Source organism: Oenanthe melanoleuca, chromosome 5, assembly GCF_029582105.1.
Source record: "Oenanthe melanoleuca isolate GR-GAL-2019-014 chromosome 5, OMel1.0, whole genome shotgun sequence".
NCBI lineage: Eukaryota > Metazoa > Chordata > Aves > Passeriformes > Muscicapidae > Oenanthe > Oenanthe melanoleuca.
Genome location: NC_079339.1, coordinates 26,587,229 through 26,612,679, shown reverse-complemented (window position 1 = coordinate 26,612,679; position 25,451 = coordinate 26,587,229). Strand labels below are relative to the sequence as shown.

The 25,451-nt window shown below is 46.2% G+C and overlaps 2 protein-coding genes across 30 annotated transcripts in view; one reads left to right on the top strand and one right to left on the bottom strand.

Annotated features, from left to right (window-relative positions):
• The window catches only part of PAPLN (papilin, proteoglycan like sulfated glycoprotein), a 48,260-nt gene extending 31,394 nt beyond the window's left edge, over positions 1-16,866 (top strand). Inside the window, exons 14-28 of the mRNA XM_056494059.1 lie at positions 969-1,145; positions 2,427-2,583; positions 3,215-3,301; positions 3,803-4,091; positions 4,212-4,329; positions 4,995-5,124; positions 6,318-6,969; positions 7,735-7,872; positions 9,245-9,369; positions 10,110-10,248; positions 11,644-11,781; positions 12,394-12,521; positions 13,070-13,178; positions 14,438-14,613; positions 15,062-16,866. Coding sequence (XP_056350034.1) covers positions 969-1,145; positions 2,427-2,583; positions 3,215-3,301; positions 3,803-4,091; positions 4,212-4,329; positions 4,995-5,124; positions 6,318-6,969; positions 7,735-7,872; positions 9,245-9,369; positions 10,110-10,248; positions 11,644-11,781; positions 12,394-12,521; positions 13,070-13,178; positions 14,438-14,613; positions 15,062-15,210 — 2,712 coding nt within the window. The 3' untranslated portion in view covers positions 15,211-16,866. The remainder of the gene's footprint in view (positions 1-968; positions 1,146-2,426; positions 2,584-3,214; positions 3,302-3,802; positions 4,092-4,211; positions 4,330-4,994; positions 5,125-6,317; positions 6,970-7,734; positions 7,873-9,244; positions 9,370-10,109; positions 10,249-11,643; positions 11,782-12,393; positions 12,522-13,069; positions 13,179-14,437; positions 14,614-15,061) is intronic.
• A 1,883-nt stretch (positions 16,867-18,749) lies between these two features.
• Positions 18,750-25,451, bottom strand: part of NUMB (NUMB endocytic adaptor protein) — a 91,860-nt gene continuing 85,158 nt past the window's right edge. For 9 of the 29 annotated variants that reach the window (XM_056494081.1, XM_056494073.1, XM_056494083.1 and 6 more), the window contains 3 exons: positions 24,539-24,841; positions 22,659-22,808; positions 18,750-20,699 (listed from right to left, as the gene is read on the bottom strand). In XM_056494081.1, coding sequence (XP_056350056.1) covers positions 19,966-20,699; positions 22,659-22,808; positions 24,539-24,841 — 1,187 coding nt within the window. In that variant the 3' untranslated portion in view covers positions 18,750-19,965. Of the gene's footprint in view, positions 20,700-21,681; positions 21,826-22,658; positions 22,809-24,538; positions 24,842-25,451 lie in introns of all 29 variants that reach the window. The other 20 variants (XM_056494077.1, XM_056494086.1, XM_056494089.1 and 17 more) reach the window with 3 other exon arrangements.

The window sequence follows — 25,451 nt, the reverse complement described above, 5'->3', positions numbered from 1 at the left end:
CCTAAAGTACAAGTGAATTTTCCTCTATTAGAAGAAGTACACGCATGCTTGCAACATTTGATTTGCAATCTTGTGGTTGTACTTAGCCTGTCTTGAGTTGCACAACAGCACAAAATGCAACTTTGAGGTATGATGACCTAGGCTGGAAAGTCCTTCCACCCCCTCTTTCCCCTCACCTTGTGACATTTGAGGTGTGACTTTGGGGTTGTGGAGTAAGAGCACCATTTGGGGAATGCATCAAGGGTCGTATTCTTAAAAACTCATGCCTGAATGATTCATTCTGGGATTCTCAGAAGCAACTGTGTTTTGTGTTAAAAGGTTACTCTGGTAAATTAATGGCTGAAACTCAGCTGGAAAGCTCATCTGAAGTGATTCAGACTGTCCCCAAGTTAATGCTCTCTGTAAGACACCTTGGTAATTCCTGTAGAAGTAGATTGGATTCCAGGAAGCACCACTGTGAATTTAAGAGGGCATTGAAAATGTCACAAACTAGTTACTAGTATAAAAGTTGTCACAGCTCATGCTATAAAAATAGAGCACAAATACATGAGCAATTTAAGTACTTAGCCTTTTACCTTCCCTAAAATTCTTTACCTTGCATTTGCTTTAATGAGATGTAAATAACATGACTTTCCAGATATTTTCTACCGTGTTTTGTTCTCAATGTATTCTGCAGTGTTTATATTTTTCTAAATTCATCCTCCACTTCTCCTCTGGGGAGAGATCAAGACTAATTATATGAATAGGCCAAAATCATGCAGTGAGTTCCAGATCTCCCAACCCTATCCCATGCCTTATTGTCTCCTCTATAGCATAAACAGTTACTCTGCTAACTCCCACCCCAGAAAATTATTTCAATGATAGCTGGTTGTTTCAGGCAGCCTCAAAATGGAGCTCTGCTCTAATGATAGGCAGCCCAGCCTGGAACTGGGTAGGCTTCTTTGTAATTGTTGGGCCCATTTCTGCAGTGCTCAGCCAGCTGTGGGGAAGGAGTGCAGACCCGGACTGTCACCTGCAGGACGCAGCAGGGCTCTCAGGCTCAGGACTTCGCTTGTCTAATGGAGCCAAAGCCATCAGCCACCCAGCCCTGCCTTAAGGAGAACTGCATCCAGGAAATCGGCTGGCATGTTGGAGACTGGGGTCTGGTGAGCACCTCACTGTCATGGCGCGGACATTACTGATTGTACTGCTGTGCTCCTCACAAACAAGCTTTGATCCTTGCAGTCTGCACATTGGCTGAGGCTGGGAGCAAGGACTGCTTCATTACCAGCCCCTTGGCTCACAGTTGTGTTGTAACTGGCACTAGTAATGCTCCAGTTAATCTGATGCCTGCCTTGTGTGCAGCTGCTACAAAAATAAATCCTTCTGAGGAGAGATTATCGTTTCAGTGACAGTGGCAAAATGCAGCCAATAAACTGAAACAATCCACTCTTGCTGCTTATTCCCAATTCTTTTCTCCACTGTTGTGATCAGCAGAACAGCTCTCTGGCCAAGTGTGGCTTAGAGCTCTAGGCTTCAGGACTGGTCATTGTACTTGGTGATATGCTTTAAAGTACATTTTTGTAATTATTCAGATAAACTGCTCTTCAGATGGATTAATCCTGTCTTTGTGGTGGAAGCCAGACTGTCTTCAACCCGGTAAAAGTTTCAGGGAGTAGAGAAATGGGTAGATCCAATGCATCAGGTGACTTCCAAACACACTTTTTCACTTTGTACTAGCCAGACCAGCTTGTTCTCAACTAAAACATCTTCTTGATGAGATACAGGCAAAGTTTTAGTTTCAGCTAAAGAAGTTTCATATCTTAATCTGATCCTTCTCTCCTGACTTTCTGATATCAGAAAGTCTCCCATCTGCCTCTCTGAATTAGAGAGAAATACTCTCCTAGTGTTTATAGAGCTTGCCATGAGCCGTGTGGGTTGCACAGACAACTTATGCTATTCCTTCCTCTGAGCTGCTTCGCCCTCTCATCCACAGCTTCCAGTGAGGCAAACTCCAGTTAGCTGCTTACAGGAAAGCCACTCATTTGCTTTCCAGTTGTAATTTGTTGTTCTGGAAGGCAAACTGACCCACTTACAGCTGGTGGATCCCCAGAGAATTGAGGTTCCTTTATTCCTTGAGGCTGAAATAGTTCTCTCCAGGTCCCTGAGACACTACTGTAGGTAACAGCAGCTCATCTGAATGTTACAGGCTGAGTGTGGCACAAAGCCTAATGCTTCAGGGCTGGGTGGAATATCTGGTAAAATGGTTTAAAGTATGGTTTTCTAATTGTTCAGATGATTCCAGCTGAAATATTGTTTGCTTTGTCTTGATGGAAGAAGCTGTGCTCAGCCTGCAGCTAATCATGCAGCTGCTCCCCACTTCTGATTTGTGGGGTTTCTGCATTCAGCCTTTTCTGCCTGCTCACTGCCTTGTCTCTGGTCCCAAGTGTTCCAAGAGCTGCGATTCAGGCATCCGGACACGCCAGGTCATCTGTGCTGACGGCGACTCCAAATTCTACAGTCCCGAGACATGCAAAGCCATCCAGCCACAGAAACCAGCCACCCTGGGTAGCTGCAATACACAGCCCTGCTACCTGCCACAGCGTGAGTGGTATATTGCTGCACATCAGCTTTTCCCGACATGCTTTTGCTTAGGAGTAGAAATTCCCAGCTCTCCACCAGTTTCTGTTCTCAGCTTTTTGCCTGCCTGTCTCCATCCTGTGAGTTTGCCAAGGTTATGTGCACAAAGTGTCTTTAGAGTCGCAGTACCTGTGCTGTTTGAAATCTACGCAAAGGCTTGGGAACAACATTGGTGTGTGTCTGTTTTGAATCCAGTATTCTATAATTGCTCGTCCAGTGTGTGCTGCAGACTGATCCCAGGACTCCCAGTCCAGAAGGACGGTAATCTGGGCAGGCTCGGTAGCTAAAAACTATAGCCAAATTTCATCCCTCTGTGGACTGGCTCTAAAGGAGTCACAACTGTTGAGAACATTTTGCTTCTTGTCTGTGTCTGCTCTCCATGTCACAGCTGCAATGTTGACTTTTGTCTGCCTGCCCGTTGTAGGTCACTTGTCCTGACAATCAATCAAATCCAATTGCTGCTCAGCAGCTATTCCACAAGAGGAACAGGAACATTTTCAGCTTTTGTCTCCTGCTGACTGCTGGATGTATTTGCAATTATTGGAGCACAGGGCTGGACTAATTGCAACCATTTTGTGCTTGTGTCTCTTTGCAGAGGTCCCCAGTATGCAGGACACTATGGGATACGATGTCACTCGCCAGTCCTTGCTGACGCGTTACAACCCAAACAGCCCTGCTCCAGGTTTGGAAGAATTTTTTAAATTTGGGGTTTGATGATGGATACTTGGAATAGGTAGGGAAAAGAATCATTATTTTCTAAGTTTCTCTCATTTTTTTCATGGGCTCCTAGAAACTCCAGGGGCCAGGGACAAAATGTAGATTCTTTCACACCAACAGTGAGCAGTATTTTAATCTATCCATGCAGAAGACTCTGTACAGCATATGGATCCCAGGTTCTGTCAGCATGACTTAAGTGCTGGCTGGAAATAATGATGCCCAAAGGAGATCATAGGAACAAGAAAGGATGATATGAAGGGATCACAGCAATGTGACAAGTGGTTTCTCGTGACACAGCAGGAAGAATTATCAAGGCAATGAGCAAACTACCTCAGCCAGATAAGGAAGGCTGGGCCAGAAGACATCCTTAGATGTGTTGCAAAATATCCTGTCCGGTAGCCTTGGGCAGGCAAAAGAGAGCAGAGAGGAGGAAAGCTCACCTGCATACTTTGAGTTCTCTCCCTAGATTCTGATGATGGAAGGATGCTCCCTGGGAACACCATGATCCGTAGTACCTCAGGTAATCAGCACATTCCATCCACCAAAGACCATGGCATCAACTTGTTTCCTGTTGGCTGGGAGCCCCAGTCCCGCTTGCCAGGTTCCCATCGGCTCAGCTTCTCTCAGGACCCCCCTGCAGGGGCTGGCTCCCAGGACTGCCACCAGAGCCCACATGGCTGCTGTCCAGATGGGCACACTCCGGCATCAGGCCCTCTGGGGAGAGGTTGCCCTTTCAGCACCTGCCACCAAAACAGGTAGCTGGAAGTAAATAGGCCTGAGCAGGGAGGCATTGCCTTTCCTGGGGGCTTCCTGAATCTTGTAGCCCATGCCTGTTGACCAGGCAGGTCAGATATTACTAGTCCTTCTGCCTGTAGGTATGGCTGCTGTCCTGATGGAGTATCGGCTGCCCAGGGTCCAAACAACATTGGATGCCCACAATATTATCATGACATTCAAACAAGACAAAATCATCCCACTTTGACCACTCCAGCAGTAAGTACAAAAGCTCTTTATATTTCAGGAGTTGATAAGATATGAAGATTCAGATTTGACCCTGCTGACTCACATTGTGGATTCTGTTGGGCTTCATCTCTGCCAGTAATGCTGAGGAAACAATATTCCAGGCATGGTATCAAGCTATTTGGCCCGCCTTGCTCCTGTTCAGTCTGGAGCACCCATCTGCAATCCTCTACAAGCAGGATACAGAGCAGGTGATGGGGAAATGTCTGAGAAGTAGCAGGCCATTCCATGTAGAGCTGATTGAATAATCCAAATTTCTGTTGGTCAGAAAATTGTTATCCAGTTTCTAGGACAAAAAATGGGAAAAACATGGCTTCTATTAATTGTTTTTGTTTGTCAGCTCTGCAGATTAATTCAAAGTGGGGAGGTGATCCCTCCTGTAGGTTGGGTTTCTTGTTGGTGGCAGCAGTAAGAACTGGGCTGCTGCTGGGCTGCTTAGGTGTGCCTTACAGAGAAGTGCATCCACAGCCCCATGGCTGACAGCCGAGTTTCCCACCCCTTCCCAGGACAAAAGCCTCTAGGAGGCAAACAAGCAAACAGTGGTGCCTCTAATAGCTGACAGCTTGCGCACGGTGCCTTGCATGTGCTACTTGCTTGTGTGTGAGGATAACTCTTGGCTTTCCATTCCTATCTCCAAGGCAAGCCAAGCCTTGTCCCAGCAGCAGCCCTCGGGCGAGTGCCGCGGCTCCATGTACGGCTGCTGCTTTGACAACGTCGCCTCGGCCGCAGGTCCTCGAGGGGAAGGATGTCTCAATAGCCCCAACTACCGTAAGTGATGCTTTGGCTTATTGATTTAGAAACACAAAATGAGTCCAGTAGCATATAGAAGCTTCCTGTGCAGAGGCTCTGCTCTCTGTGTAATGCAGTAAATAATCTCTCTGAAGATAATTTCTATCTGGTGGTTGAGGTAGCAGAAGCTTGGAGGGAGTGTAGAAAAGCAATCTGAGGATTCAGCTCTGCCAGCTGCTGCAGAACTTCCTGTTGTCCTCTGGTGATAGTTGGACAGCAGTGTGTTTGTGTGACCTGTGTCAGCCTGTAGGACTACTCAGGAGTTGTTTGTTCCTGAGAGGACACTCTGATGCAGCCTGGAGTGTTCCAAATGATTTACCCAGATTTAGAAGGAGAAGGGATCTCCTGAGGAATCAGGACAGTGCTCGGCCTTCAGACACCCTGTGGACAGGGGAGGAATGAGAACTACATGGGGAAGGAGAGGTTGCTTAGGGCTGCATGGATGCCCCCTGCCATCAAAGTTCAATCCAGTGCTTGCTGTGCTATGAGGGTTGCTGGGCAAAAGTATCTCTGCTCCTTTAGTGCCCAGCTTGTACCCTCTGCAGGCACTTTGCTGGTGCAGTGCCTTGTCCTGCTGCTGCAGCAGAGATTGCTTGGTGGCCGTCCTTGTGGTGCAGCCTTGGGGAAGGGGAAAGCTCTCTGGATCCTCTCAGCTAAGCCACAGCTTGGCAAAGGACCTTGCAGCCAGATTCCTGCATCCAGTGTTTGCCAGCATGTGGCTGTGATACCCGTGGCTCTGGGTTTGTAGACACCTTGGGCCATGCTCCTCTTTATATCAATGTGCAGGGGTGTTCACAGATGGGTCTAAGCCACTTGCTTTGTGATCTGGAAATGTAAATGGCAGCCATGTGTCCCTTGCAGGAGAGAAAGCCCCAGAGCCTGCTTTGCAGTTGCATAATTCTCCAAGCAAGGCTGTAAAGCATCTGTCTAGTGTCTAGATTCAGAAATGTTCTGAGGATGGTTCTTCCATCAGACGCAAAACTGAGGCAAAAAGAAACATGTGAGCAGTTTCTCAGTTTCAAAGCACAGCTGGGAGGACAGGTGCCCTGCTTTCTCACCTGCCCTCTGCCCACAGGGCCATCAGATAAATCATCTGGGTAGGTGGCTTGAAGCCCCTGGACCTTTGAGCTTTGGGACTCTCACATCTCCCTCTGTTCCACTCTTTTTGGTAGCATACCCTGTCATGTGCCTGCTGCCCAGTGCCCATGGCCCCTGCACCAACTGGACCACTCGCTGGTACTTCGTGGGAGTTGTTGGCAAGTGCAACCGGTTTTGGTATGGCGGCTGTCACGGCAATAAAAACAGCTTTGCCTCGGAGGAGGAGTGCATGAGAGTGTGCCACAGCTCTGTGGGAGTCAGTCATCTGGAGCTCCAGCCCTCTCCTGACACAGAAGCCCTGCAACACCAGCAGACTGGCTCCAATTCTCATACAGGACGTGCTCAGGCCCAGCAGCAATCACCCACAAGAGAGGCTACAGGTCATAGCCAAGAAGAAAGAACCTTTGGGGCTTCACTCCCCATGCAAGACAGCCGCAGGCAGGACAGCCGGAGGAGGGACATGCTGCCAGAGGCCTTGCCAAGGACTGGTGTGCTGGGGAGCCAGCGCTGGGACACCCAGAGAAGCAGACTGGACAGGAGGGGCCAGCTGCACTCCTGGGAAGCAGCCGTGCCCGGGCCCTTGGACAGGCAGAGCAGCAGTGGCCAGCAGGTGCTGCCCCGGGAAGGCAAGCAGTGGCATGAAGCTTTCGGAGCAGATGCTTCCGTGACAGAGGCATTTGGGCACCAGGAGTCTGTAGAATTGTTCCCAGCACAGGCTCTGCACAGGTGATGATTTCCACCCACCCCTCCCCCCTGTTCTGCCAGCTCATTGTGAAGCACCAGTGCAGCTTTCTCTGGAGTGAAAATGTTGCCCCAGCTGGGACCAGCTAACTGGGAATACCATGTGGTAGATTAGCTACATATGTGGCCCCTTGGTAAATCAAGTCACTGTTATCCAGGCCCTGCTGTCTCTTTCCTCTCACACTCCCTGGTCTCTAACAGCACTGTAGTATGATGTGTGAAAAGACTGCAGAATCCTAGGGTCTCTGTCTGGGAAGCCTTCTTACACTGTAAATGAGAATCCATAGATGTTTTTCTTGCTCTGACCAGCAAATTGAGCTGACTCCCTAACTTTGGAGCCTTTATCTCAGCACTGCATGGAGCAGCAGTGGGTTGTTCTAGGGAAGACTTTCAAGATGCAGACTTTGGGTCAAGATCCAGTGTTACCCTGAAAATCAGGAGTGTGTAGAGCTAGATCTAAACACGTCTGCATTGGATCAGTGTCTGTTTCCTGAGCTGCACCTTGTTCCCTTCAGAAGGAAGGGGTTACAGGGCTTTCTTCCAGGAGATACTGTAGCATTCTGTCTGTCAGGGGAGTAGTTGCTATATTTGGCTATGGGGAGCCCTCTTGTTGCCCAGTGCATCTGCGCAAAGCTGAGTGGGCAGCTGGTCCTGCTTTGCCTTGTGGTTGTAATTCATACAGAGTCAGATGAGAAGCTACAGAGGTGAGGAGGGCAGCAGAAGTGCCAATGGAATCACTTTCTCTTTCAGAACAATCCTGGAGGAAGCCAAGCCCTCTCTTGTGACAGCAGCTGTAGGACAAAACATCCAGCTGGTCTGCAAGACAGGCGTATCCTCGCTCTCCAGAGTGGAGTGGATGAAGAACAGTCGACCAGTCTCCTCTGACAGGTGAGCTCAGCTCCCTTCATTGTAGAGCAGATGGGCTCCTTGCTGGGCAGAGTGCCAAATATGCAATCCAAAAAGGACTGTCATGGTTTCACCCCAGCTGGCAACTCAGCCCCACAGAGCTGCTCACTCACCCCTGGTGGGATGGGAGAGAGAATTAGAAGGGTAAAACTGAGAAAATCCATGGACTGAGATAAAGACAGTTTAAAAGATAAAACAAAAGCTGTTGGTGTAAGCAGAGCAAAACAAGGAATTCATTCATCACTTCCCATGGGCAGGCAGGTGTTCAGCTATCTCCAGAAGAGCAGGGCCCCATCCCACATAACAGTGACTAGGGAAGACAAACGCCATCACTCCCCCCTGCTCCTCCTCCTTTCCCCAGCTTTACATGCTGAGCATGATGCCATATGGTATGGAATATCCCTGTGGTCTGTCAGGGTCAGCTGTCCCAGCTGTGTCCCCTCCCAGCTTCTTGTGCACCTGCAGCCCTCTGGTGGGTGGGGCGAGAAGCAGAAAAGGACTTGACTTGGTGTAAACATTTCTCAGCAGTTGTGAAAACATCAACACTGTTTTCAGTGCAAATCCAAAACACAGCCACATACCAGCTACTGTGAAGAAAATTAACGCTATACCAGCCACAACCAGCACACTTTTTTTTTTTAAGAAATAAAGAAGCCTCCATATTCACCTAAGGGCATTAACATCCACCTGCTTTGTGCACAGCAGAAACAGGTACAGGCTGCACCAGTAATGAGGTGTTGGCTAGAGTTATGGGGAAGAGCAAGTGCTGTCCCATAACAGTGGTAGAAGGCACTGGTGGAAGCTGATGTTGGTAATGATGCAGAAAAATATTGCTTCTCTTTGGTTCATCTTGGGGCAGCACTAAGCCAATAGTTGGGGATGAAACTTGCACCCTAATAACCCAGAGTTCCTCTGGCTGGAAATCTCTGGCACAACTTTTTTTTAAACTGCTTTTAAACCTGTTTTCCCTGGGAAGTCTGTTTCCAGCAAGAGTCTGGAGCCAGTCAGTTCTTTTGTGTTATGAAAATCACAGTAAAGAAAAGCCCAGTTATGCTTTTCTGTTTGCAGTTGACTGCTGGGATTCAAGCTCCCCCCAGAAGGGCAGTTTGCCTCCGCATGGGAGAGGGTTACTGAAAGCAGTTCCCTGTTTTCCATCTCAGTTTTCCTCTCTGTTCCTGACCTCCTTTTTGCTGCAGTTATTCCCCCTGCCTGCGACCTGTCTGTGGTCAGCAGGGCTTTGTTTTTTCCTGAGCCGGGGAGGGCACTCCACGGGGATGGTTTGGGTGGCAGCAGCCGCTGTGCCCGGGTTGCTGTGGGCGGGCAGGCAGAGCAGTGCTCCCCGCACGTGTTGCAGGCACACCTACCAGTCCGACAGCTCCCTGGTGATCAGCCACGTCCAGCCCCAGGACGCCGGCACATACACCTGCCGCACCTCCGACGGCAGAACAGAGAGCCGACAGATCCAGCTGCAGATCACAGGTGAATGTCACCAGAGAGGTAACTCAGGGCTCTTCATAAATGGTTACTGACCACAGGCTCAATAAATCCAGCTGCAGGAGCAAACTTCATCTGCTGAGGCAGCAGGGCCTCTTTTAGTGTTGCCTTATGATAAAGCCTTAGCCCTAAAACACTTTCTCCCCTGCAGTGCCACCCCATAAGTAGAGTTGTGGCTTTGCCTGTAACCCATCCTGTTTCTAGCAGAGCAAGCATGTCTTCTTCCCTGAGAGCCATCAGCTGCCTCCTGATCCAAAACATAACTGCTGGTGCAATTATGTTTGTGTTTTGCCCAAACAGGTCCTGCTGGGTAACAAATAATTCCCTGTTCTGAAAAATGTGCCTTATTTCAGAAACAAAAACAAACAAAAAAAAAAAAGAGTAGTCTCAAAAGATGGGCCAGAAAGGCACCCTGTAGCCTTCAATCTCTGAAGTGTGCTTTGTCACAGCAATGGCACATGGGGCAGAAGGCACTGTGGCCTAAGGGATGTTGCAACGTGCTCGCTGACAGAGGAAAAGAAGGCATCTAAAATTGCTTGCCTGCAGGACTGTGACTCTCATTAGTAGACAGTGCAGGTTTGCTGCACTAGTCAGCCAAAAAGCAGATGGCTGACGGACTCTTTGGCTCCAGTTCAGCAAGCTCTCCCAAGCTCACAGAAACCCTATGCAAGAGGTCACAGTAAGAAGTGTCCTTTTATTCACATATGGCATTTTGTTTTGAATAGAGTACCCGAGCACTGTTCTGGCAGAGGGTGAGAGAGGTCGGGTCCTTCACCAGGCAAATCCGCAGCAGCGAGGGTTATCCAGAGGCAGGCAGCATGTGCAGGCAGCCGGCTCCTCTGGGCATCAGCAGCTCCCATACAGGTAGGTTCACCTGCAGCAACAGTGTCCACTGTGCCCAGCTGATGAACCATATGGCATCTCTTCATGCAGAAAAGCCAAAGATTGGAAAGGTCCTGGGTCAGCTGTTCCAGGGCACAGTTGGGAAGCAAGCAGCACTGAACTGCTGATAACGGGAAAAGATCCCAGTCGCAAGCTGTCTTCTGTCCTCCCCAAGGGTCTCTTGAAAGAAGCATACTCTGAGCAAAGATGCACAGGGAAGCTGGCAGCGAGGGAGCTGGATTCAAACAAAAGAAGTCTTGAGGCAGCATTCTTAGCTGTTCATGTTAGTGCAGGCAGAAAGAGAAACCTGTTCTAAAAAAAAGCAAAGCAAGTAGGAGCTGCTTAACTAGCCCAAAATAGACATATGTATATTAAAAGAAACTTCAGTTCCTTCAGCCTCCACTAATTAACTTTAAATATTTTGTGAACAAACCAGTTTGGCCCAAAACTGTCTCTTCAGGTACTGGCATATTTTGTAGTTTCTTGTGTGGATTTTTATTGCTTCTAGGCCTCACAGAAATAAAGGGGGACAAATTATTTTTGCCTTAAATGCAGCATGTTGGGATTCCAGATTATATAGAGCCATGGTCTAGCCTCTCTCTTTTTCTGAGTTTACAACCTAAAACCCAGCCAATTTGCTGAACTCTGCAGCAATCTCCTTAGTTGCTTCTGCCCTAAAAGTAGTAATAAGTGATTCATTGAATTAAGGCTCTTTGGTTTTATTTTTTGAGATCAAGAATTCAGGTCATTGAATGGGGGTAGGGTAGATGATGTTTTATTTAACTGTGGGAACATCATGATTTAGTTCCCTTCTAAGACAGTGTTTAGCTGTAGTTATAAGAACAAAGAACATGAGGAGACGAGTGTTATGAGGATATGACCTCAACCTTTCTGCTGCATGAAGTGGACAACCAGCTCCTGGACCTTGTGTGCAGTCAGATGATTGCAATAGGCTCTTCACACTGTAGAAAGGCTCATTTCTGTGTGCCAGATAAGCATCTAAGGGGAAGCTTGCTCGGTGCCCTGTTTAGTACTTTGTACTGTTTGCCATGTGTTCACATTGTTAATGCTTCCCCAGCTGTTATCCAGAGGGTTGCTATAAGAACCAGGGTCGCTGTCTGTAAGTTAAGCTGGCTGACAGGAGTGCAGCACCAAGCTGTGCTGAACTGGAGCAGGATTTTATAAAGGCTGCTCTTTTCTCAGTGTTGGGCATGAATTTTGGTCATGGCAAGCATCAGAGCTCTCATGGGAGTACAGAGACATCCCTTTGCCATTGGAGGCAAAAAATAAGGCTGTGATTGATAAAGCCTTGTGCTGAAGGTTAAATGCTGAGCAAGGAAGTTTCTGCATCTTTTTCTGTGCTTGTGGACTTTGCAGGTTGAAAATGGATAAGAGCGAGCCCACAGTAGTGGAAGCCAATGTTGGGGAGAGAGTCAGACTGCCCTGTACAGTGGAAGCATCACCAGCTCTCACCATTAAGTGGCAGAAAGATGGGCAGCCCCTCTCCTCTCCCAGGTGAGCTCCCAGGTGTCTCCAACCATATATGAGAAGAGCCTCCTTCTTGCTTTTCCTTCCCTGTCTCCTCTCTGAGAGCTGTTGGCTAGGGCCTGTCTGGTTCTGTGCTGTCAGGGCCAGGCTGTAATGCTGGCCTGCCCTGTCCTCCCTCTCTCACAGATGGAAGTTTGGATGTTGAACCCCTGAAGGAGCAGCTGTGACACAGGGTCTACAAGTGAGCCAGGGCTCAAATTTATTCAGCTACAAGGTTAGCAGGAAAAGAACACATGGCTAGCAAATTTGCCAAAATCCAGCTGGTCAGTGAGCAAGGGCAGAGGTTCACAGTAGAGAGAGATGAGGGCATCTGCAGTGAACTTCCACAGCTACTGCTGCTATTATCTCCTCTCTCTGCTCCCAGAAATCTGCTCTAGCAGCAAGTTTTTCCAGAGTCTTACATCATCAGTGCTGGGATTTGAGGACTAAGGGTTGCATTACAAGCCCTGCAGCATTTAAAATGCTAAACCTTCGCTCAGTGCTACAAAATTTTGCACGAGGCTTAGCTTCATCTCTGCTGGTTGGAGTTCCATCCTGACCTAAGCACAGGCTGAGGGGCATTGTGGCTTTGTTCCCCAGGCACAGGCAGCAGTCAGACGGGGCCCTGGTGATCAGCAGGGTCAGCTCTGAAGACATTGGCTTCTTCACCTGCATTGCCTCCAATGGCCGTGACCGCGACCAGCGCCACGTCCTGCTCCGACCTCTAGGTACTGGGTGGCTGGAAGCACACACGGCTCGTGTGCACAGGAGTGGGAAACAGGGAAGGCTGGGCAGGGCCAATGTGGGCTCCTTTGCTGGCCATGCCTCTTTGCTTCACACCTAGAGTTTAACAGGCACCTTGAGGGCAAGGGAAGAATGAGTTGTTTTACCCATCTGCATGTGCCCAGTGTATCGTGGTGCTCCAGGCAGCTGGGAAAAGGGATTGAAAGCACAGTAAGAATGACTCTCAGGGTCAGGATACTGGTTGGAATGAGTATAAGAGCAAGAGAAACTAAGGAGATGGTTCTTCTGTGCATATGACATGGATGTGCCCAGCTGGAGGTAAAAGCTCTTTGAGACCTCTGTAACTTCTCCTTTCTTGGGCCAAAGTCCTAGGAAATCCACATTCCCTGTAGCAGCAACAGCACAGCCTCAAACATGCTGTTTCAAGACCCGGGGGCTTGTAGCTCATCATGGGATGTGTTGGACTCTTCCCATGAGGAAATGAGAACATGGCATTGTCTCCTGGCTAGTGATTATTTACCTTCTGGTCTAGGAGAGCTGAGGATCACTGGTCTTCTGCCAAGCATCACCGTACCTGAGGGAGGAACTGCTCAGCTTCATTGTACAGTGACTGGCAACAATGTGAATATAAGGTGGTCAAGGTGGGCATCCTTTCCTTCAGTTCCCAAACCTCATCATTTACCCTCCAAATACTAATGCAGAGTGCCTGCCAGGTATGGCAGAGACCACAGTTACCAGTCCCACCTAGTATCAACTACCCTTTCTTAAAACAACTTGGATGTCACTCAGAAATCCTGGGCAAGATCCCTGTGGGGTATGAGGGTCATCATGTTCCAGCCAAATAAGGAGGAAATCAGACATTAAACTAAGATTTCATGGAGTTCAGAGGGGTTCTGTGCTGGAAAAGTAGTGACATGAAAATAAGAACTAAAATGAGTAATCAGAGAAAAATCTTCAGTTGCTTTTTAAAAAACCCTATCTGCCTAATCATGACAGACATTTTAGACCCTCTTCTTCCAGCTTCGTGTTGCAACAGTTGTCTCCAATTGCTGTAAAGTGGGAGCAAAGGAGATTTAGAAGCATTTTAAAGTGAAAAGCTGTGTCCTCTTATCTTGATAGTTTACCAGGAAACTCTGAATTTGTGCAAGTGTTTAGTGTGGGTTGTTTTTCCTGTTTGAAAATAATCACTTCTGCTTTGGAGCCTTCTTACAAACTATCCAGAGAGATGGACTGGCAAGTGTTGAAATTCCAAGGGTTAGGAATGAAGTGGGCCATCTCACACACAGAGCTTTTCTTCCATACATAAGTTTGGTATTTGAACTAACAAAATGACACGTTTCAGAGTTAGAATGAAATCCTTTTCCGTGAAACAAATTTCATTTTGTTGGTAACTAGGAGTTCATCATTCAGGCAGTTTTCCTGCTGGGCACAGATTATTCCAGGAGGAACAGAACAGACACAATCTTGCTGTTTTTTTTAAACAAACTTTTAAAGGGAGAGGAAAGAGGGCTCATTGTTCACTACCCATATGCTCATCAAGCAATATGTGCTCCTATCAATGCCAGCCAAATGACTACTGCCAGACCACAACCTGGAGAGAGGGAAAGGCACATTGGATTTTCTCTTAGCTCTTCAAACCTCAAGAATGTGTGCGAGCGGAAAGGGCAACGTCTTTGCACAGAGCACACAGACACAGCTACCTCCCACGCAGACACTGGGCAACGGATGCAGACTCAGGCTCATGTTACCACCCAACTGTAGGTTGTGAAAAAGATTTCTCCCTTCCTGCTGAACTTGTAAAAAATCACTCCTTTCACAGAACATCATTTTCCAAAGAGCACAGGGAGCTTCTTTAGGACCCATGGATGGCAACAGTGAAATATTTCGTTTTTCAACATAGGAATGGAGTTCCCATGCGGGGGGATGGCCACCACATCCACCTGTCCCAGGATGGAAGCCTGACTATAAGCAATGTGCGAGAGGCTGACGAGGGATCCTACACATGCAGCGCCTACAGCAGCAGCAACTCTGTCAGTGCCAGCTCAGAGGTGAAGGTGTTGAGGAACCGGCCTAGCAGTGAGTACAGCCCAGCCTTCCTGCTTCTCCCAGCACAGTGCCTGGCCCCTGGCCACTATCACACCCATTGTGTGCCAGTCCAGCACCAGCCTAGGGCTCTGGGGAGCAGCAGGAGTCTCCTGGTCGTGCTGCCTCAGGACCCCAGCTTTCCATGGACAGAAAAGCAGGGTGCTAGAAACATGGCAGCCTAATTAACTTCCTGAGGCCAAAATGCCATAGTTTGTTGACAGAATAGCTGGTTGTATGATTTGTAGTTAGACTTTGTACACCATCCAGCTATCTTTACATAGAGTGTCTGTTTCATCTTGAAACTCATTATCTCCTTCTTGATGTTGGACTAAATTTAGAAGTGGTGGGGTGGAGGAAGCAGGAATGTGCTGTGTCTCTTGGGAGGGAATAGCAATCTGAGGATAAATTTACAGCTGGTTCACCTTTTGTTTGGCTGCAGCTACTGTGAGTCACGCTATGGACCTGAGCAGAGAGTGTGTGGACCAACCCCACCTTGCCAACTGTGAGCTGATCCTGCAGGCCCAGCTCTGTGGTAACGAGTACTATTCCAGCTTCTGCTGCGCCAGCTGCACTCGCCACCGCCCCTAGGGCAGCCCCCCGCACCCCCGCGGGTGACAGCCACACCTTGGCCACGGTGACTGATGACAAGACTGGAGGTCTCCACTCTGGAACAGTTTTAGGAACTCTGCCCTGCTGGAAAGCTCAAGAGGGTGAATTGTACAGCATATAGTGGGTGTAAATGCTCAAAGTGGGGAGATCCACCACCCTCAGGTTTAGTGTCAACTCCTAATCCCCTGTATGCCTTGCTGTACCTAATCCATCTCTTAAGGGTAGCTGCTGTCATTCACGGAAATCAGATGGATAGTAGGGATGTAAGGATGATGTGAATAGAGAAGGCAGATGACCATCATCAAAGAGGGAGAGACCAATTCTTCATACAAGCAAGACAGAAGTGCTCTTAAACACATAATGTCTAAAGTGTTTGAAGATGGGCCTGAACCGTTCCAACCAAAGCACTAATGAGCCATGAACGTTTGTTCCTCCAATAAGCATTGCTGAACAAGTGCTCCTGGGGAGCACTTTCCATCTAAATGCAAAGGACTCTGGCAGTGAGAAACAGCTTGATGCATATACAATTAGTGTTCAGGTCCTAGGAGATTACTGGCTCTCGGGATGAAGCTATAATGTCATGTTACTGTAGCTGTTTTATTCCAGCAGACCTTAGACAAATTTCTGGTAGGGTCAGTTTGGTTTCTGCTTGGCTGCAATCAGCTTTCGAGTGAAATGCAGAAGCAATGCTTCACAGAAAGCTTAAGACAAAATAGAAAACTACTTTTAGCCCTTCCTGAATACTAGGGGTAGTTTAGATGAATATACCAACACCGTTACCTGTTCTGAGATGCTGCAGTTTAAATAGCGCTCATTCTAGGAAGGCTCAGCAGATAATCTTTTTCCCCTGAGCCAGAACTGTGCTGTTCTGACGTTGTGCTGAGTTTGGGCAGGAGCTAATAATAAACACATAGAAATACAAGTGTAGGGGCATTTCACTTGTAGAATAAACCTCCCAAGGATCTGCTCTAGTCTCAGTTAAATCCAGGAAATCCTGGCTCTGCATCTCAGGGCTGATGTCTATGGGCTAACAAGTTAGGGCTTCCAGACGCACAGCAGCGGTAGCTGAAAAGCATCTTTCATTTCAAGACCAACACGGAGTGGCAGCCCCTCAGTGGGGCTCTGAGAATCTGACATTAGGGGTGGGGAAGTGAGATTGTATTATGATTGTATCACGTTAAACCAGGAAAAGCCCTTAGGTATCTTCAGTATCTCAAAATGGAATTAACTTTTGAGCAAAAGGATTATTTTACAGCCTCCACACTACTGTTCTACCCTAGCATCAGCCCTGACAGCCCCCTTCTTCCTCATTCTAGATTTGGGTGGGTTGATCATAATTACTAGCAACATTAACCATGTATTATTTGCATAGATGTAGCTATAAACTGGTGTGTAGATGTTGATATTTTGTTTGGGAGGATGGAGGATTGGGTTATTTTACTTTTGTCTTCTACTTGTGTTACTATAAGGCTTTTAAGAAATGCACCTGATTCAGAACTGTGCTCACATCACTCTCCTCTCCTTCAGTCCTGACTCAGGACCCATCAGTCAGCAGCAAAACATAGGTGTAAAGTGCCAGAGTTGACAGCCTAGAGCTGGTTTGTACTCTAAACCAAATAAATCATTTCACATGGACCTAAAAATAAAAATCACTGACCTAATGACTGCACTCTCATCACCACAGGTATGGTTCAGGACTGGACACACTGCTCTAGGATGTGACCAAATAGTGAAGTCTACAAGCAATTCAGTACAGGAGAGACAGGTGACAGCCACAGCTATTTGGGGCTGGGTCCTTCTGATAGTTTCTGTTTGCTAGGAAAGACAAAAATACTTACTTTGCATTTAAGACCCTTTAATTTAATTAGGGAAAATTTCATCTGCTGGAATGCAGAGCAAGCATTACAGCATAAGGTTCGAAGTAGAAATCACTGGGTATTTAAGAACAATTAGATGGCCCTGAAAACATCCACTTGTCTTTGTGTATATTTTTTCCATCTAACATCTCAGATCAGCACCTTTTTCTCTGTATGTGTGTATAGGATATTTTATCATTTTAGTATATGATACAATTTGTGCCTTTTGAGACCAGGGACTAATCAGAGACTGTAAATTTCAGTCATTTTGAAGCCCACTCTGTTCAATGTGTAGTCAGGGTCTGTTCAGGAGCGTGGTCAGAAGTGACTTGTGGAAGCATCAGACCCTTTTATACCCGGAGTAAGTAGCCAGTTCTATAAAATCCCTAAGATGTCAGAGGTTCTATTTTTAGAATATGTAAATATTCTGTGTAGTCAGCTGTCATTTAAACTCTATGATTATGTAAGACAGGGCCAGGAAGTGTTTTCTCCTGAGGGCTGTAACAGCCCCCTTCCCGCTGATGGGCAGGACTTTTAACACTGGAAGTGCTCTGGCTAGTGGAGAGTTTATGCTGATCTCCTTTCAGCTGCACAGCCATGGCATAAGGGTGGGATTGACAGGCATGCAGCTCCCTGCTGGCAATCCATGCCATCAAGTTAACTAAAGGATCTTTGCATTTCTTCTGTCAAGATCAGCTTCTGCCCCTCTGCAGTACCACTTAATCACTTACTCAAGGTTTACTTTTTTATGTGAGAATCAAGATGTTCATTTTCTTCCCTAAACAATGGGTTGTAGGAAGTGCTTATCTCCACGGCAGAAGGGTGTAGCTATACTGGACTATTTTCAGCTTCATCTTGGGGCCCTTACTGTGAAAGATATATAACTAATTGCTTTCTTTCCCACTATAAATGTCTGTAAATACTTGTTTGCTTTTTGAAAGCTGGAAAAAGTGTCAACACCAACTCGAATCCCACAGGGAGTGTTTGCATTACTATTCATACCATACTGAACACAGGTAAGAATCTGTAATTTCAGAAGCTGTACTTTTCTAGACTGCCACTGTAAGACTCGCCTGGAAATGGAAAACTGCTGGCAAGCTCAAATCCAGGGCCAACAAAGGGAGCATTTCTTCCCCTTCAAATTATGGAGTCTGATTTTTTTCCTTGTGTCTAAACTGACTTGGTGCTCATCAGAATGCAGTAAGAACCAGGCACACTAATAGGGTCGATATTAGCTCACTGAAAGAACAAAAAAGAGGTGAAAATACATCATTATCTCATCATATGGCTCTTCTTTAATAGTAGAGGAAAGAGTTTTCCTTTTTGCCGTTCCTGAATGTTGCTGTCCTCAGCTTTGTCTCTTTGTAAATATTCAGTGATAGAAAATCCAGTTCTGCAAACCCAGAATCTGATGTTTTCAGTAAAGGCTTCTATTTTAGAGCTTTAAGTGTTTATGCGTCACAAGGATATTCTGAAATTCAGTTTTAAAGTTCAATGCACCATAACAGGTTGTAGAAAATGAGAGGTATTAAGACATTATTCTTAAGCTGATAGGTGGCATGCAGTGCTCATCCACATTCACCTTACAAGACAGAAGACACCTAGAAGGGCAAATGCTGAAAACTGAAGTAGGGTGGGAAATAAATCTCTTACAGACAGTGCTTCTACCACCAACATTTATTTCTGTTAAAGCAGATTATAAATCATCAGTACAAATATATATAACTTACATTTGCTTGTAAGGCCAAAGTTTAAAAGTAAAGTTAAAATGAGATGGTTTTCACAAGTCACCAGAGGCAGAACCTGGACCAGCTGCAGCCTTAACCACAAGGTTTCACAAATCAGTGGGAAAAAAATAAAACCAAAGTTAAAAACCTCTAAGAACTATTGACAGACAAACATAAAATGGTTTCCCAGGCAGCCCCAGGATGTAGATATGATGACAGTAAGTTGTCACAGTAGTGTTAGAACCAATAGATTAAGACAAAGAAACTGCAGCAATATATGAAAGGAAAAAAATCCATACTATATAGAATATGTAGACTGATTCCAATAAAAAACAGTAAATTCTCCCCATGGTTTTCAAACCATGGCAATACTGTTCTTTAATTTTCTTTATTTAAAACTACGATATAATGACTTATTGGTTGTGATTGTTGTTGCAATATGCTACTTACAATGAACAGATACAAGAACAAGCTAGAGCCCCTTTTTCCACCCCCCCCAATATTACTTACTATAAGAATCAGCGATAAATCAATCTTATGTACAATTTCTTACATCCAACCCCCTTGTTTTTTAACCTTTGGCAAGATTACTTACAACTCATACAGCTTTTAATATCCAACTATTTAAAATATTCTAAATGCATAAAAATAAAGATTTTGGCTTTACTTTATTCTTTACATATAATATTCACTTTGTTACTCAAAATGGAAGCTCAACTTTTTCCACAAACCTAGCTTTTGCTAAGGTGACAACATCCCACCCATATCCACCCCCACCCTACCCAATTCTTCCCTGAGGGGGAACATCCAGGGCTTGCAGGGCATCAGGAGGACACAGGTACAAACATCTGCTTTCCTTTCTGTGAGATGATTGATGTTTCTGCAGAACAGGCTTTGGGACTGGGTGCCTTTCTTTGCTCCATTTGACTTCCAGCTTTCCAAGAGAGGAGGGAATGAAGACTGGGGTGGCTCCAGGATTCCTTTTAAGAACTGCACATTAAATTCTCTGTGTGTTTCCATCCTCCCTGTAACTGCTCCCTCTTTCTAACCCATTTTAGTTTGAAGGGACCTTTGGGATTATCAAAGCAAACTGATCAGAAACAGTCCCCTCTGCTCCCTTTATCCCTCTATCCTAATGTACAACGGACCGCTTAAAGTTCGATCTCGAATGTCTTCTGTAGGTCGCTGGAGAAGGGGTTGGTGGGGGAGGGGTTGGTGCGCTGCTTGGCCTTGCCCTCCAGCGCCGCCCACTGCGCCTCGAAGGGGTCGACCTGCGGGGCGGGCGCGGTCGGGGGCGGGGGCGGCTGCGCTGGCCTGTCCTCGGCAGCCCACTTGCCCCCCTCCACGCCGTTGAAGGCGGCGGAGCCGTTGTGCTGCGCGGGCGGGTGGAAGAAGGGGCTGGCAGTGGCGCTGCTGCTGCTGCTGTCGTACTGAGGGGCCGGCTGCTGCTTCACCAGGCTGGGGGACTGGTGCGAGTGGGCCGCTGGAGTGTGGCTGGCAGTACCAAAGACGTTGGCCACCATCTGGGAAGGTGTGATCCCAACCACAGGGACGCTTGGGGCTGCATAGGTCATCCCGTTTGCTACAGCGTAGGGCTGGGCTGGAATAAACGCTGGCTGCATGGGCGGTACCACGCCCACCGGCACAGGCTGAGGTGCAATGAAGGTGCTGACTGGGAAGGCGGGTGCTGACTGGGAGGCTGGAGCAGCTGGAGGAGGCTGGAGCAGTGGCTGTGGCGCTGGGGCTGAGGTTGGCTGCTGTTGGGCTCTGACAGTCTTTGAGACCTCTTCCAACCAGCGGTCTGCCTCTGAGGGAGTACGTCTGTGATTTCCTTGGAAGAGACTTGGTGAGGCTGCACCTGAGGAGGTGCTGCTCCATTCAGTGCCTGGGAAGGAAAGCACGGGCAAGTCACTAATATTTCCACTCCTCATCCCTTTATTGGCTAGAAAGACTGGAGGGTCTCCTCCTGCCATGACTGAAAGATGCTCCCACCATTGGAAGCATCTTTATGCATCCCCTGTACTGTTCTGTTCTAGGAAGACATTCGTCAATATGAGGTAGGTAAGAGCTTCTTCACTAAAGTGCAGATTTATGGGTTTTTTTCTTCATAGCAGACATCTAAGACTTTAGGGTATGCAGGAAAGTTGCTGCCTGCACTCATAACTTGGTGGCAATGATCTAGTCCATAATCACTAATCCCTCCGAACTGGGGAGTATCAGTTTCTGAATGCACAGCTCAGGACTGGTGGACTTGGAACACAAAGGGCCAATAAACTGTTTTAAAGACAGTCTGGTACTCTTACAAGACCAAGCAGAACCTACTATTTCACTAGCAAAGTTTCTCTCATGGAGTGGCACTTACACCATGAAATGAAGTAACTCAGATTGCAGCCTTCTAGCACATGTGCCCACATGGGTGACAGTCATTTCACCTTACACAGTGCAGACAAGGCCTGGAGGGACAGACTAAACTTACTAAACAGAAGAAATGAAGCTCTAAAGCCTTTAAGCAACCAACTTAATCCCTCCTTATGTATGTTAGTGAAAAGAACACACAAAAATTATTTTGGGTACACATAGATTCTTCCTCTTTTATACACACAAACTCACATACAACTTCATTATTTCCTTTTTAAGCACTGATTTTATAAAATGCTGCCAAAATAAGAATCAGTCCAGGTTATAGACCTAGAACCAGCAAGTTCATCGCTTCCCTCCATCCACTTGTGCAAAACGCTACTACTTCCGGCTTTTGTTCCTGTTCCTTCCACTTGCCGTTAAGTGGCACTGACAATTGTCTCAGGGGCTCAATTATGCTTCTGATCCAAGTTCTTATAGCAATGCACCGGATCTACTTCCAGTCTTACCAGTGACCACGGCTGCAGCTCCAGTATTAGCAGCAGGAGCATGAGCCCAAGGATTGGTTTCACGAACTGGCATAGCTGTGGACACTACAGCAGCTTGGGATGGTTTAGCAGCAAGCACACAGAAGGCAGAGGCAGTGCCATTAACTAAAATGGGAGCAGACAACATCAGTGCAATTAATTCATGCAAGGCATGCACGTGACTGGAGTATTAGTGGGCCAGGTCATACCTATCAACATACAACACTTTTAGACACTTCCACATGACAGGAGTTTGTGTAATTAGCCAAACTGAACTGACAGTCAATAAAGGTAGTAAATTTCACTTCAACAAGCCAACACTTGTTAAGAGAATCATGGGATGGTGGATTTTGATGTCCTTTAGGAGGCCTTAAATTCTGATGACTGACTGAAGTTAAATTTGTTGTTTCTATAAGGAAGAGATACGGCTCACCAGTAGTTATTGTACAGTTAATTTTAGATTCAAAAGAAGAACACTTTGTAGATACAAAGTAACAATAACTACATTTAACATGGAAAGGTTCTTTTTTCACACAATTTCTATAAAGGCATAGCAATGAAATGAATACTAATGGCAGCTATGAGTTCTATAGCTGGCATTTTTCCATACCTTATCTAAGAATTTGTGTAAAAAACAGCAACCACGGTGGCACAAAATCCCTTCCCTTACAAGATTTGGTTCCTATGACACACTCCTAAGCAGTTCAGGAGGCAGAATGATAAAATAGCCATTACCTCAAAGCCAGTCCCTTTTATAGGTAACTATCGTGTGGTAGGTGTATGAACTTATTGTTAAAAACAAAACCACAGAAAAATTAAACAGACAAGATGAATAAAGCAGGATGCATTCACCCAAAATATTGGTAACAGGACTTGCACAAGAAATAAAGACCATGTGTTACTGGAAAGCAACATTATGTGCATTCAAGCCTCATCCAGCACCCAAAGAAATCACAAACCTTGAAAGGCAGGAGACTGTGGTGCAACTACTGTCACTGGTTTTGTCATGGGGGCCGAAGAGAAAGGATCTTCTGATGGTGTGCTGAAAGCACTGGTGATCTGAGAGCACAGGGCACTAATGCTGTCTGTTTCCCCTTCTACCTCTGGGACTAAAATGTAAACAGAATTCATTAAATTGAAAGTTTAAAGGATACAGAAACAATTTACAACTACCAATGTGAAATGGAAATATAGTTCGTTCCCTTATGTCCTACATGTTCTTGCTACTGATTTGCAGCTTTTTTTTTTTTTTTACATTAATGTTGAAGACCTGGCCTGAAATAGAACATCACATTAATGTATTTTGTGATTATGTCAAGAGGGCAAGGAGATACTGTTCCAGATTTAAAGGATGCTCGTATCAGAAAATAAAAGGGTTTTCTACAGTTTAAGAAGAGATCCAAATCTTTCAGTATTAAAGTGCTAAATTTCTCAAGGGTTTGGCTCTAAGATTTGGCATTCTGTGAAATGAAAATACTTATGATAGATTTAAGTGTTCCAAAAACCTACTTGTACAGTAACTAAATGAACTTTAAATGTACTGACAGCAATGCATAGTGGCAAGTTCAGTCTAGAGTTAGTGCTGATTGCTCCAGTTCAGTGGTAGCTGAAATCCCCAGTTCCTGTGCTAGAATCATAAAAGCAAAAGCTGAATGCTCAGATAAAATGGATGCTCAGTTCTAAATGAAGCATCAGCGTAATATGGATAATGTAACATCTGGAGTAAAGCTGCCAGCTTACCAGATGTTCTCATTATTACTAATGGCAGTGTTTTCCAAAAGTACCGATCATCAGTCCGTCATTGCACAGAACGGACATGAACAGGCATAATGAAGCACAAAATAGTATAAGAAACATAAAATGTCTGCACAAAACATGCACCAGATCTAAAATCCAGGGGGAGGCATGCCCAAAAATTGATTCTTTGAGGGATATTCCAACGCAGTGCATGCAGTGGGACGGTAAGCAGCACTGGCAGTGGCATATATGGGAACATGCATCAGAAATGTTCTGAATCATGAAAAATTGAGATTGTGGTGGGCTCAGTGACTGTCACTACTGAGCAGTGCACTATTACTGCAAAACTGATTGGCTCAGTGCTGGTCATAAAACACAGGTCACTCAACAAGGATTATGAAAGAAGTCAGACTAAGTATTTTTGTTTGGTTTGTCTTTGCCACAGTAAAACCAACTATGCTGCTGGTACAACAGTGATAGTACAGCTAGCTAAGGGAAATCAAGGACATTATGCAAGGTAATGAGCACCCCAGGAGTTTATGTTGGGATGACTCTTAGAAAACCCCATCATGTGAAAACTCTACCACTGTAATACTGATACAGCCAGCTGTACCACCTAAACAGGTAGGTTCTCTTAATACAACATGAAAAGCAATTCATTGCTCCCAAAAAGAATTCATACAGGCAGAAGGACAGACTGCAGAACAGCATCACATGATCCCAAGACAAGTGGTTAAGGCCTTGAAGGGATTTGTGTCTCAGGATGCCCTGACAGTAAGTGGAAGAACTGGTTCAGTGACTCAGAGGAAAGAGCCAAAACCTTCTAATGCACCAACACCCATTCCTGGAACGCTTCAAGCTGTTCTCCAGTACTTCAGATAGCAATTACAACTGTCCTCTGCATGAGAACCCCACATTTGAAACTCTTGCCTATTCTCAAAGCAGAAATTTTCTGACATGGTGATGTTTGTTCATGATAAATGATCAACGTGAGGCAGGAAGAAGGATTTACTATGAAGTAAGGAGTTACCTGAAGGCACAGAGAAAGAAAGGAGGAAGAGACAATTCAAGGCAATGTTTCACTGGAACCATTTGGCTTTACCTGAGTTTTTCATGGGGAAATCAGTCTTCCTTTGCACTGTTGAAGGCAGCTCATTTATTCTCAAAGACAACTGGCGTTTAAAAGGAGACATCTTTTGGCTGAGGGCGGGGAAGCCCCTGAAAGAGCCTTGCCTGGCAAGCTGTTCTATAGGGGCGTGCCGCCGAGGGATGGCGTGGGGGTTGCTCATTTCTTTATCCAGAGAGGCAGCAACTTCAGCAGTAGGAGAGGTTGGTGAGCCAGAAGAGGGGGCAGTATTGTTTGGTGCAGCACCTGGTGCTACTGTTTTCACTTCTGTTTCAACTGCTGGAGGAAACAGGGTGAGGTTAGAAGACTAAAGCAAAATACCATTCAGCTGCCTACCTGTACTCCCGTTTGAGAAACTGCAGGAATTTGCATAACTAGTACTCTTGCAAATGAGTTTCTAATAGCACAGCAGAAACACAATTTCTGTATATCTTCACTGTCTTCACCACATTACCTGACATACCCAAGCTCCACAGCTTTCTAAGGCAAGCCCTTCCTAAAAAGGATGGCCCTACATATGTATTCTTTCTAGCTGTTCCTGAGATCCCAGCTCTAGAAATACTTGAAATTATGGTTTAGACTGAAAAATGTATTGTGTATTGGAGACCTTTACTTTCCCTCACACAGAACCATGGACAAAATATTACTACCAACTGTATTAAGTGTTAGGGCAGCACAGCTTAGCAGCAGCAGGGAACAGAACGCAGCTCCAGGACCCTCTTTTAAAAGCCACCCTCCCAGCCCTGCAGAATCAGCGGCTGCAGCCAAACACACTGCACAAGCTTTAGCAGGCCAAAGGTAGCAGCAGCACTTAACAGGTTGGGCTGCAGCTTCCAGCTCCTCCAGGAAATACATTACAGGTAGAGGGAAATGTGCTGGAAGGCAGATC